This window comes from Mustela nigripes, chromosome 4, assembly GCF_022355385.1.
Source record: "Mustela nigripes isolate SB6536 chromosome 4, MUSNIG.SB6536, whole genome shotgun sequence".
In the NCBI taxonomy this organism is placed as follows: domain Eukaryota; kingdom Metazoa; phylum Chordata; class Mammalia; order Carnivora; family Mustelidae; genus Mustela; species Mustela nigripes.
This window is the reverse complement of record NC_081560.1, coordinates 17,722,287-17,736,065: the sequence shown is the minus strand read 5'-3', so window position 1 is coordinate 17,736,065 and position 13,779 is coordinate 17,722,287. Positions and strand designations below refer to the sequence as shown.

General features: G+C 40.4%; 1 protein-coding gene across 6 annotated transcripts in view; it reads left to right on the top strand.

The window, feature by feature from the left end:
* CALD1 (caldesmon 1) overlaps nucleotides 1-4,010 on the top strand; it is a 184,452-nt gene extending 180,442 nt beyond the window's left edge. For 3 of the 6 annotated variants that reach the window (XM_059396375.1, XM_059396376.1, XM_059396377.1), the window contains one exon: nucleotides 2,063-4,010. In XM_059396375.1, coding sequence (XP_059252358.1) covers nucleotides 2,063-2,098 — 36 coding nt within the window. In that variant the 3' untranslated portion in view covers nucleotides 2,099-4,010. Of the gene's footprint in view, nucleotides 1-1,833 lie in introns of all 6 variants that reach the window. The other 3 variants (XM_059396379.1, XM_059396380.1, XM_059396381.1) reach the window with 3 other exon arrangements.
* Nucleotides 4,011-13,779: the final 9,769 nt, after the last annotated feature.

Genomic DNA, 13,779 nt, shown 5'->3' with positions numbered 1-13,779 from the left:
AAGCAGGATTAGAGCAGTCTGCTTACAGGTCGATTTAGAAGCACTTTTCAAGCAAACCCAGGGCTGGGGAACCCCTCAAAGGCAACCAGAGGTTCTCTACAGGTCCGTGACGTCAGGGAATCACTTGCCCTTTCCTACTTCGATATGTTCCTCAGTCTGGCACAGCTGCCTAATGTGCTCTTCCGTCTTGATTAGTTACTGATTGCTCTACATTCCAGCAAAATCCAATGGCCCAGTCTCTCTATTTAAGGTGGTTTTTAAATAACTTTTCTAAATATATTAAGTACCTGGTAATAATTATCACCACTACAAACCACTTTATCCGCCCTATGCAAGGAACTGTTCCACCTTCTTAAGCTACAGTATCTCCTTTGACCTTCCAACCACCCTGTGAAGTGGTCTTATTATCACCTTTGTCTAGAGCTGAGGGAAGCAAAGCACAGGGACATGAACTTTCCCCAACGACCCAACAATATGTTAGCAAAGCCTGCATCCAAACTCGGGCCGTCTGGTCTGAGCCTACGATCTTAACCACTATGCATGCCCCTTTCGTTGGAGGGTTGCATAGTTAGCAGAAAATAGAAATCTTGAAAGTTCCTTGCACAATTTTCTCCTGGTGGAGGAAGGGTAAGGGGATTGTTTATTGTTTCTTTTTGAAGACAAAGAATGTACTTTTGTTGGCCTAAGCCATCATGGCCCCTCTAGCATCCATCTCCAACCTCTTGAAAATGGCAGTCGAATGTGTATATAGTCTGCTTTCTGAGTGGAGGGTGCCAGCTGTCCTAGCCCGTCCGCACAGGTTTCATAGAGCCTCTCAGGAAAACATTCCTCTGAGCCAGGGTCCTGGGAAGTGGAGTACAGAGACGATCTGGAATGGTAACACTCCAGAGAACACCACTCATGTTCATCGCAACATGACTGGTGCTCCTTGGAACTGGGCTGTGTGGTGATACAAGGTGGGAAGGTGATGGGGTAGTCTCCACAAGTACCACCCCCTCGTCCTCGGTCATACCACAGAACTCTCTGTACAGTAATAATAATACAGCCATGAGGCCCAGAACTGAGTTTACAAGGTAGCAGAGCAGGCAGCAACTCTGCTGCAAGATGTCAGACTCACTACACGTCAGGCCGTCATTCCTCGGAAATGCAGATTCACAACACCAAGGCTTGTGAATACATCAGCGAGGAATTCTAGAAGTTAGTTGTAGAAATGGTATACAAAGAAGAGTGTGGGCCAGATAAGTTTCAAGGATCAGGGTGTAAGAATAGGAGGGAAGAAATTAAACCCCCCCCCCAAAAAAAAATAGGAGAAAACTAAAGATAAGCACATTCCATTTTGTCATTGTCCTTGATGTGGCCAAGACTGAACCACTCGCCATGTGTGCCTGTTTTGGAAAGCGCACTAGGGATTCCTGGCCCTTCGAGTGGAGGTCTTTTGTTTTGTTTTTTGTTTTTTGTTTTTTAAATGTTCCTTGACTGTGAACACCACAAGCATGGCTAAAGACCAAGATGGGGAAGGGGGAATATAAAGAAGAAAGAAACAAAGAGAGAGAGAAAAGAAAGAAGAAAGAAGGGAGGAAAGAAAGGCAGGAAGAGAGGAAGGGGGAGAGAGGAAGAGAGAGGGAAAAGGAAAGGAAAAAGGAAGGGGTAAAATCAGCAGAAAAGAGGGCAGACGGGAAGATCAGGAACATATTTGAACAGAATACCAACAATAATCCTCCCTTTCTTAAATATTTATTCCTGCCATATTTCAATTATTTTTTTTTCTTCTTATGACACAAAACATCTGGCTGAAACGCCATGGCCTGCAGATTTAAAGCTCTCTTCTCTTAGCAGGTTTGAGAGAGTTCAAGAAAGAACCCAAAGTAGCCGCTCAAGATGCTGGACCAGCTCAGTTGGAGAGGGCTAGTTTGCTCTGTTTTATATTTATGTTGATTTACTAAATTGAGTTCATTTCCTCTTGTTTTATTTTTCATTATCCCAGTAAACCCATGTATATTATCACTATATTTAATAATCACAGTCTAGAGATGTTCATGGTAAAAGTACTGCCTTTGCACAGGAGCCTGTTTCTAAAGAAACCCATGCTGTGAAATAGAGACTTGCCTACTGATCAGCCTAACTCTGTCTGAGCAGTGACACCAGCCACACCGGAAGTCAGCTAAAGGAGCCTCACATTGAAAATTGCCTGAGAAATGTGTGCAGTGTCCAGAAAAACAAATCCTAGTGGTTTGGTTTGGTTTGGTTTTTATTTTAAATACAAAAGTCATGTTGTTTCTGCACTTTAGCATAAAGCATGGAAGAAATTATCTTACTCTAGGCAATTGTAACACTTTCTGAAAGTAACCCGTTTCAGATTTGAGATACTGCAATCATGATTGTCTTAAAACAAACAAAAAAAGATGTGCTGTTAAGGTATTGCTTTTTTCATGCTGATGAGTATCTAAATTGGATAATGATGTTAGGTGACATTGGTACTGATTCGTTAGGTTGGTTGCTTTGTGGATTTCTTTGGTAGTGATAGCGAACCACATTTTAGATGACCCGATCATGTATGTATGTGCATACACGTATACAAACACACTAATGGTAGAAAGCTTTTTTATGTGCTAGACTATTATATTTAGCAGTATGTCCTTGTAACTAGCCAATATCACAGCTTTTTAAAAATTAAAAATCACACTATTATATTAATATTTCATATTTGCCAATAGATACATGGCAGAATAGGTATTGATATGTTTCCAATGCCCAATAACCTGTAAGAAGAAAAGAGAAAAGTGTCAAAATTAGTTGACATTTTCTATAAAACATAGTATTTAGTTTATAATTAAAAACAATCTTGAAGTCCGGTGGGAATTTGTCCTAAAGCTACCGTCTCAGTCAAACACAAAGCTTGCTCAGAACTCTATTCTCTTCTTAAAATCAAGTCCACGGTAGGTTGGCTTAGATGATAAATGAGGTCTCTTCCATCTCCAAAATTTGAAGACCAGCATTTTTGTCACAAAATCGTACAGATTGGAATTCCACATGTGGGTATCCTAAGACCAACTTTGGCTAATGTTTGGAGGCAGAGAAGAAAAGTGAGCAAAAGCCAGTATTTAGGAGTCATGACAGTATTTCCATTCTTCATAGACTGAAACATATTTTAAATTAAACTTTTCTACTTTTATTAGTCATTGGTACTTGTAGCTGACAACATGTTGAATTTTCAAAAAAAAAAAAAAATGTGTGACTTAGTCCTGCCTTTTCCCCCAAGAGTCTATTGACTTGTCATTTTTACATTTTGCACACACAATCTAGATATCACGTCTTATTTTAGCTTACTAGGGCTCATCTATTCTCCACAATAGATGATAAAAGAGTCTTCCAGTGTCTTGCAGTATGTTCTAGCATAGAAATATACATGTAGTTTAATTCTATAAACTTATACCTCATTTGACTTAACCAAAATTGTCTTAGTCTCAACTCCTACCACATTAAGGGAGTCTCTCAGATGACTCTTTTCTAATCTACAGTACTGCCCTAGAAGAGCTAGCCAGGGCAAGGCTGGCATGCAGAGTGACCACTGCCTTCTGAAGTCTATTTTCCTCATAAATCAGTAAAGAATTGTTGAATCCTCTAGCTTTAGCACACCTGGACCAAAGGAAGGAAAGCCACGAGGACTGCACTGGTCATCTATCCATGACAGAATAAACATGAGTCTATGATAAAGTGAACTAGAATTCGCACGTAGTTCCTGATTTTAGCATTCACTCCCGTAATTGGAGTGAAATGGATCAAAGTTTGAATTAAGGCCCATGGTGAAGCAATGTTGCTTTGTTGTATTTTTGAATAAGAGTTTCTCCTGATCACTATTATTTTTTTTTTCCTAGAAAGTCTTAAGTTGAGAAGAGACTATATCGATCCTGACTTTTATTCCAATATTGGATGGAATAAGTTTTAGGGTAGAATTTTGTTCAGTTTGGATTTAATCTTTTAAAAAATAAATTCCTTGTTTACTTGTCTGATTACAATTCTCTTTGTTATCTTTAAGAGGTAAGACTGCAAGGTGACTAGCATGTTCTGTGAATCTGCCATTCCTAAAAATTTTATAAACACTTGATATTTTTCACTGATAATTGATCGCTGCAATAAATATATATTGTGAAAATGCATCCACAATAAATGGAATTCCTCCAATGTCTCTGCCTTGCTTATTTTTTATGCACTGTATTGATTACAAATAAGAGTTATATCTGTTTTAATAAAGATGGTGGCATAGCAAAATTTGTATTTCAGATTGAGTATTGGTTTCACTCTTCTTTTTTTTTTTTTTTTAAGATTTTATTTATTTACTTGTCAGAGAGAGATCACAAGTAGGCAGAGAGAGAGAAGAGGCGGGGGAAGCAGGTTCCCTGCTGAGCATGGAGCCTGATGCGGGACTCGATCCCAGAACCCTGAGATCATGACCTGAGCTGAAGGCAGAAGCTTAACCCACCAAGCCACCCAGGCGCCCTTTTTTAATTTTTTTTAAAGATTTTATTTATGGTTTCACTCTTTTTTAAGAAGAAAAGCCATTTCATTTTTAAATTATTCTTCTTACTGGCAATTTCTAAACAAAAATTGCTCTGATATGGACCACTCATCAAACATGTATGGAAAAGGTTGAAAAGAGGGATTAAAAAGAAATTCTCCTTCCAAAAAAAAAAAATTGTATCTTCCTCCATCCTCCCTCTCATTCCCCATCTTATTGCACACCACTCCTCTTGCTCCTAAGATGGAAGTACTATTTTCCCAAAGGTAGTGTCTTTTATAGTAGAAGTGATCATTTAATATATACCCTTCATTTGCAGAATACCGACTATTTTCAAGGCACTGGAGACTACATTTACATCCACAGATTTTTTTTGGTAGTAATTTTGCATATTTATGTAACACTGGTTGAATATATGAGGTTCTCCTCATAATGGTTTAAACTGTCAGCCCAGAGCCCCTGAACAGTTCCCTAATTCCTGCCCAGCAGATTGGACAGAATTAGCTAAGTTACTGCAGCTTAAAAAAATAGTACCATTTACTTCACCGTCCTAACAGTTTAGGCAACAAGCTAATTGTCCTCAATGTTAATGCACAGAATTAAACAATGAAAAGAATGCCATCTACAGTGCTGCTACCAAACTGATAGGATTAGGTTAGGGATGGACAAAACTTAATTTTACAATATGTGTATTCAGGTTATGAGGTTAAAGATGTTACAGTCTTTTGTATGATGTAGAAACAGGTCTGTATTTCAAGTTTTTTCCTACTCTTGCTTGTATGAGTTCTCGAAATGGAAGAATGGATTTTTAAAAAAATCTCATGATCCCAAATATGTGTTCTTCCCCAGGACCAAGGAGAAGACCAACAAGGTCTTGATCTGAGTGCTTTGTGTGTTTGGGTCAAGCTTATTAGTCATGTCCAAACGTTCTGTATCCTTACTGATTTTTTTTATCCATATCTACTATTAAGAAAGGCATGTGAAAATCTCCCTGTATGATTATGGATTTGTCTATTTTTCTTATAATTCTGGAATTAATTTTTAATTAAATAATTTTGCTTTTCATATTTTAAGATGTTTTAGGTGCATGTACAAGTCTAGAATCATTAAAGCTTCCTAGTAAACTGAATGTTTTAACATTACAAAGTAATCCTCTATTTGCACAGCAAATCTTTTTTCCTTAGAGTTTATTTTTTCTATTCTTAATATTGCTACAGTGGCTTTCTTTTGGTTAACACTTGGCATGACATAACTTTTTTCATCCCTTTACTTTCAAGCTTTATGTAGCCTTTAGTTTTAGATGCATGTTTTTGAAAATCAGACATCTTATAATCATCAGGTTTTAATCCTTTCTGATCATCTCTGAGTTTTATCTGAAGGAATATTTAGTCCTTTTATATTTAATATAATTACTGATATTCTCTTATTTACGTAGCATCCTAGTTATGTGCCACCTGTTCGATGTACCTTTTCTCTCTTGCTTTTACACCAGACCTATTTCTGCTTCAGAACATCAGTGATCTACAAGAGGCAGCTGAGAGGCTGAGCTAGACTTTTGGCAACCCAATGAGGCTAGAGGAAAAAAAAGAATATTCTGTCAAAGATGAGGCTTTGTTAAACTACTTCCTCCTTATGCGACTACAAAGAGCTGACTCCTGAAAGTAAGCGTGAGCTTGAAGTAATTGGTCCTTACATGAATTGGGACCTTCCTTAATTTGGGGAACAACTGCATTATTCCATTGGGGAGATAAGTGATAGACATGAAAAGTTACAAAATACTGAGGAAGAATTCAAGAGCTTAAGAGAAAATATCATAAGACTCTAGTACATAACTGTCAAAAAATTATGTAGTACCTGATTGTAATGTTTAGAGGGAGGAAAAAATATTTCAGCTTGGGGTAATCAGAGAAAAAAAATATATTTGCCTTGTATTTCTTTTGTACCCCCAGCAGTATATACCCAGTGCACCACACATAATGGTGCTGGATAAGTGATATGATGATTTCATGAGCAACCCAATTTATAAACTCTCTGCCAGATGTACTCCTGTCAAGTTCTGTAGGAGGATTTTTAGAGTTCTGATAGGTTAATTTGCTTTATAACATTTTTGCTCGCACATTTGTAATTACTCAGCCCTGCATTTCAGCTTCATGAGGATGGTTGGCCTCTTGCTTTACTCTAATACAGATCTGATACCAGAGTTTTGCCAAGGCTTTTAGTGATGTTGGCTTTTGCTACCCTGAAATAGGATTTCCAAAAAATGTCTCATTAAAATAGGTTGTAGATGGCCCAACTGGTCAGATAAAGAAACTTCATTCAATAAACTCTTATGGAATGTACTAATATTTAAAAAAGTGAAAGAACTATAATCATACAGAACACAAGATTAATTTCTTAGGTCCTTTTTAACCTTACCTGGCTTTCTTCCACCCAAACCTACTTTTCTTAGAACAAATGGTGTGTCTTGTATGTCTAGTGCCTGCCGAGGTTAGCAACACAGGTGCTTTGAGGTTTTTTCCGATGATGGAAATCAGCTGTCCTAAGTGCACTGGGGTTTCGCAAGCCTTGGTGAACATCAGAATCAATGGTAGAAATCATGGAACTATATAGGTTCCAGTCCCAGGAGATTCTTATCATAGGGTCTAGAGGTGAGTTGTATAATACCCCTTTGCTTTTCAAATACCTAATTGTAAAATGCAGATTTTGACACAGAAGGAGTTGGGAGGGCCTGAGATTCTGCATTTCAATAGGTTCCCAGATGCCTTGCCAGTGGCTGCAGCTGCTTTGGGCAACACATTTCAAGGAGCGAGATCTCGCTCTAGGCTCTGTGTGGAAATGCACGCTCCAAAGATTCTCACTGCAAAGATTATCACCGTTGTGATCTCATTCACAACAGAATGAGATCACTTGCTGTGATACAACACTTTATATATAAACTGCCTTAATCCTTAACATCACTTTTAGCAGATAGGTGCCATCACTATCTCCATTTTATAAAGAAACTGAGACCCACAGAAGTTAAGTAACTTACCTAAGGTCGTACAGCTAAGTATTCTGGTTCCAGAGTCCATACTCTTAACCCCTTACCCTAGTGGGGAGCTTGTTCGAGCACAGATTGCTCTACCCCAGAATTTCTGATTCAGGCCTGATAATTTGCATTTTCTAACGAATTCTCACATGATGCTAACACTGCGCATCCCATAGGTCAGCAGCACTAGCTGATTTAGGCAGGTTCCATTTTTCCCAAGAATACATCTTGGAAACTGACGTCCCTCATGACCACCAGGTCTTTGTTTCCTATTACTTGTTGAATATATTCCCCCAAAATCTCCCCAGAAAATACTATTCCGATCTATGCTCACATGTTGTCCCTTACCTAATACATCAGCTTTAATTTTTTTCCCTTTCTACGTTCTCTGAAACCAAGTTTGAGTCCACCTCATCTAAGAAAACTTACCCTAGCACACTCACTTTTATCTGAGCCTTTATTCTTGTTAGTGATTTAGTACACCCATAGCGTGCCTGCCTTGTGACCAGCAGGCACTGGACTAGGCAACCAGAATGGAAAGGGGAACCTCAGACCTTCCCTTCTAAAGGCTATTAGAGAAAACCAGATGTTGACATTACTCTCTGGGAATCCTAAGCAGAGATTTACACCAAGTGCCATAGGTTCACAGCAGAAGAAACCTCTACTCCAGACAGCCTGCCTGCTCCCAGAGCACACATCCCTTGTTGGTAACAACCAAGTCTTACACCACCTTGCACCCTTAGCTCTTAGCATCGTACTTTTCACATGCCAAACACTCAGCACATTTTTTTATCCGTATTTACTGAAGACCTACAGCTACCCATCAACATTAGCACTAGAGGTAAAAAAATAAGCTCAAATCCCAGCCCCCTGACCTTAATGGGCTTTGGTATTAAGTAGCAAGAAACAGAATTGGGTAAGTTAAATGCAGTAAAGTGTTGATGTTATGACAGGAGTGGGTTAATGGGCGTAACAGAGGCCCAGAGGACAGAGTTGCCTAAAAGAAACTCAAAAGGGTACTTCCAGGACGAAGGTGGCCAGCAGCTGCTAAGAAGGCTAAGTGGGTGGCATTAACTTGCCTCAGTTCAAGTTCTGCTATTGAGCTTTACAGCCTGAAAAACGACTTGGTCAGCATCCAGAGAAGGAATCTATTTTTTTTTCTTTTATGGATGTACCAGTAAATTAACCAAGCTCAGAAACCCAATATATTGTATAAAGTCAGAATGGCAACACACTCATTTGCAGTGAGAAATTGCCCTCATGGGAACACTGGGCTTCTGTGAGCAGCATTATCTTTTTGTGAACTAAGGCGCTATTTCTGGGAGAGGGGGGCATCCAAGAGAATCACGGAGGACTAGAGGTGTCTGGTTGAAGGGAAGGCTGGCACTTTTTCCTGTTGGATTGCTGGCGAGCCAGGAGTTGGCTAATTTGTCTCTATGCTACCTGAGCTCATAGAAAAGGGAATTGTAAAGAACAGGCCAGACAGGACAGTACTATGCCAGTGTAGAGAAGAAAGGTCACATATGTGCCCACCAGTCCTAGAGTTGCTCATCACTGGGTCAGTGGTGACACTGTATCATCACGCAGGGATCACCACAGCAAGGCAAGTAGATGCCCAGGTATCAGAGTGATAGGTGTCATTGTCACCAGTTGGAGGTCCGCCGGTCAAATGACAATGACAACTAACATTTTATTGGGTCCTTCCCATATTCCAGGCACTTTCTAAGCACTTCATATGTTATTCACTCATTTAAGCCTCACCACTACCCTACAAGATAGGCATTATACATCTCTCTTGACTTTTGATAGGGTCACGCCCCAATAAACACACTGTAAGTTGAAAAGATCCTAAGTCAAAAATGCATTTCAGGGCTCCTGAGTGGCTCAGTGGATGAAAGCCTCTGCTGTGGCTCCATGTCACTGTCCAGCATTCCAGAAGAGGATCACCCTGCATTATGGCTAACCCAGGAAAAGACCCAAATTCAAAATCCAAGGTCTGGTTTCTGCTGAATTCATATCACTTTCATACCATTGTAAAACTGAAAAATCATAAGTTGAACCATCATAGGTTAGGGACTTTCCGTAGTACTGTATTACCACATCCTACATGTAAATAAACTGAGACACAGAGAAGTTAAAGAATTTGCTCAAGGGGTGCCTGGGGGGCTCAGTTGGTGAAGCATCTGACTTTTGATTTCAGCACAGATCATGATCTCAAGGTCATGAGATCAAGTCCCGTGTTGGAGCTTGCTTGGGATTGTCTGTCTGTCTGTCTGTCTCTCACTCTCTCTCTGTCCCTTCCCCCATGCACATGCTCTCTCTCTCTCTCTCTCTCTCTCTCTCTCAAAAAGAATTAAAAATAAAATAAAGTCTATGGTCAAGATCATATAGCTATTAAGTGGCAGAGTATTTGAGCCCAGCCAGTTGGCCTCTGAGCCCATAGTCTCTCAGAAGAGATTGTCATTGCCTTAAAGAAAGCCTCTTGTCAGCGGGCAGTTCCAAGTCACCACCCTCATGAAGCCCAAAAAGACCAAGACTAGCACTTGACACCAGCTGTGTAGACCGCAATTTGGCCCAGTTAAAGAGACATTTCCCCTCTTCTTCCCAGTTCATCCTAACATAACAAGGACCTGGCACTTAAAAGGAAGCCAGGATGAATGTAAATAGCAAAACACCAACTCATGCCCCCTTCCCACGGCACCAGAGCTAGGGATAGATCTAGGCTGTCTGGGGGGTAAGGAAGAAGAAGGGTTTGATTCCAGTTTGAAACTAACATTTATAATGTATTTAATACCAAATTTCAGAGTAAAATCTTAAAAACCAAAAGTTTTAGTGTTTCAGTAGCTCAAAGTGGGTAGACAGTTGTGGAATCTGGCATGTTTGTCCTCTGCCGAAAAGGGGATTTCACTGTTGCACCATTCAGGGGCAGGTCTGGGGCAGGATGGCGGGGAGGGACCATGTCATGGTTTTTGTCATGAGACTTCACACTGAGCATTCTTTCTCTTTCGAGGTGATTTATCCTTTCCATTATTTGTTGAGCAGCAGGGGACATTCTTACTAACCCCATTTCCAAGTGTTCAGGAGAATAATGATTCACTATAGTCCCTCGATTTAGACACACTATACAAACTAATGACACAAACTACTGGTACCAGTGATACTGGTACCAGATAGAAGGACTTCACTGTGGGGATGACCCTTGAGCCAAGTCTTGTGGTTAGTTAATTATCTGGGACAAGTCTCAAGGTTTGAGTGGTTCCTGGGTGGCCCAGTTAAGCATCGACTCTTGATTTGGGCTCACATCATGATCTCAGGGTCCTGGGGTCAAACTCCTCTGTTGGGTTCCAAGCTCAGTGGGGAGTCTACTTGGGATTCTTTTCTCACTCTCCTTCTGCCCCTCTCTGGTCCCCCAAACCCCACGCACATTCTCTTTCTCTCTCTTTCAAAATAAATAATCTTCTTTGAAAACCTCAAGGTTTAAACTTCGAAAGAGTTTGAGAGGCTTGACCCTATAGCAGAACATTCTAGACCCAGCTAGTCTGAGGAAAAGCCAAGATGGGTACTAGAGAACCACAGGGACCCCAGGACCTAGTGTGGCTTCCTCTGCCAAACTGTGACAAGACCTCGACAGACACATAACCACTAACTTCTGTGATGTCATAAATAACTCCGCTTGCCCTAGTCACTGTATTTAAGTCTCTGCTCAACAAAGACCAAGCAAGAATAAATTATAAAGAATAAATTACATTCCTAACACAATTTACATTTGGGCATGTTCCTAAAGTGAATTTTCCTCCTGATTCCCACATTAGTCATTGTGCTCTTTGGAGTGTTGTTTTGGCTTCCCTTTCCCCCCTTTCTTACTCTTATTGTAATGCCTTTTATACTGCAGGCTTAGACTAAATAAGTTCACCAAAAAATAGGAGGGGGGAAAGTTGCTGCAGAAGTAGAGCTGCTTTGCCAAGAAGCCGAAGCTACCTGTATAAGGAGTCTGTCCTATGAGCGTCTCAGAGAAGATCGTAGAGAAGGGAAGCAGAAATTCAGCCTGAAAGTCCTCAGAAGCTTACTCCAGGCCTTCCTTCCACTCTAACTTAAAGACAAAGAATTTCCACTACGTCTGAAATAGAGTAAGTTTTTTTTAAAAAGTTAAAAAGAAGCAAGTACTTAACAAAACCATTTAAAATTTACTTAAGGAGGAAATCCTAAAGAAATCTCTTGCCTAAAAATGATATTGACTCAAGTTAAGCTTCACCGAAACAGTCCAGGTCTCTCAGGGCCTTTGTACCTGCTGCTTTCCCTGCCTGGCAAGGTCTTCCCTCCACATCAACATGGCTCCTGCCTTTGCTTCTGGTCTCTGCTCAAATGCTTCCTGGTCACAGAGGCTACCCTGGGACACCTGGCTAGCTCAGTAGAACATGTGACTCTTGATCTCGGGCTGTAAGTTGAAGCCCCATGTTGGGTGTAGAGTCTATTTATTTTTTTTTTTAAGATTTTATTTATTTGTCAGAGAGAGGGAGAGAGAGCGAGCACAGGCAGACAGAATGGCAGGCAGAGACAGAGGGAGAAGCAGGCTCCCCACCGAGCAAGGAGTCCAATGTGGGACTTGATTCCAGGACGCTGGGATCATGACCCAAGCCAAAGGCAGCTGCTTAACCAACTGAGCCACCCAGGCGTCCCTAGAGTTTACTTTAAAAAGAGAGAAGGGCAGGTGCCTCCGTGGCTCAATCGGGTGAAGCATCTGACTCTTGGTTTCAGTTCAGGTCATGATCTCAGGGTCGTGGGATTGAGCCCCACATCAGGCTCCACACTCAATGCAGAGTCTCCTTGAGTTTCTCTCTCCTTCTCTCTCCTCCCTCCCCTCCCTTGAATAAATAAATAAATCTTTAAAAAAAAAAAAAAAAAAAGAGTGGAGGGAGAATAAGCACTACCACTACCAAGGCCCACCCACCTGGAGTACTTCCCAGGCTCTTTATTTTTCTCTGCTTTATTTCTCTCCATACCAATTGCCATCACCTGAATGGGTTTGGGGATTGGTTTGTTTGTTTTCCATTGATTCATCTGTCTTCTCCCATAACCTCCCTGAGGAATGTCTATGTGGTTTCCTCCAAATACCTTACAGGAGAACAATCCCTGACAAGTAGCAGACATTCAATAAAAATTAGTTGAATTAATGAAAGAAAAAAATGATTTTCAAAGTTCTGTTGAATTCCTAAGTATTTCTGCACTAAAATAATTTTTCTCTATAGGACTACTTGAAATATGATCATGTAAAGATTCAAACTAAAAATCATGAGACTTAAGCCCCAGCTCTCCCTTTGATTTCTTTTGTAATCTGGTTAGCTCGTTTCTTGGAGCTTTTTCATCTTGCAAGACACCTTGTGGCTTGCAACCCTGATTCTAAAATCCAACAAAAATAGATTCCATATTTAAACATTCTCTGTACATGTCACCTTTAGTTGCATATGTACGGCAGAAAACAAGGTACAACTCTAAAAGGCACCTGATGGGGTTCAGAATTAGTATCCACAAAATGTGCCACTTGGCATGCAGATTATTTGAAGCTGAAGACAATCTAGGCCCAGAGACTCAGGAAAAGCTTTTTCTCTGCCCCCCTGAACTGCCTCTAACAATTTAGAAAGATGGCCTGCTCCAGGAAAACAGCTATCACCAGAGAGCACTACAAAGAGTATGGGCTAGGTGTAGAAAGCCAGAAGGAGCTTGGCAGGGCATGTCTGTTCAAATCCCTCTCTGTGTCCCCTGTCTCTGCTTGGCATGGCAAACATTTGTTTCCCAAACATTTGTTCTTCCCATCCTCCTGTGAAGCCCCAGACCCCACCTTCTCCTTAGTTCATGGTGGCATAGGAGCCTCAGTTCCCTGTCTCGGAGGTTCTCCTATCCCGGTGAGGTGTCCGTACATAAGAAATGAAACATACTTGTCTCCTATTAATTTCATATCCATTTAATTAATATACCAGCCAAAATAACTTAGAGTAAAAATTTTCCCTCCCATACACACCAAACATCTGAAGACTTTTTTTTTTTTTTTTTTTTTTCTTTTTTTTAGCTACACTTGCAAAACTGTTTCAAGTATACTAAATTATCCACCAGACGTAAAGGCCAAGGGGAATTCAAGATGATTTCAGGAATAACGTCTTTATCTCTTATGGACCAGAATGTCTAAATCTGCTATGAAATGAACGTATTTCGTTAGATTAAGACAATACAGGGATTTGTG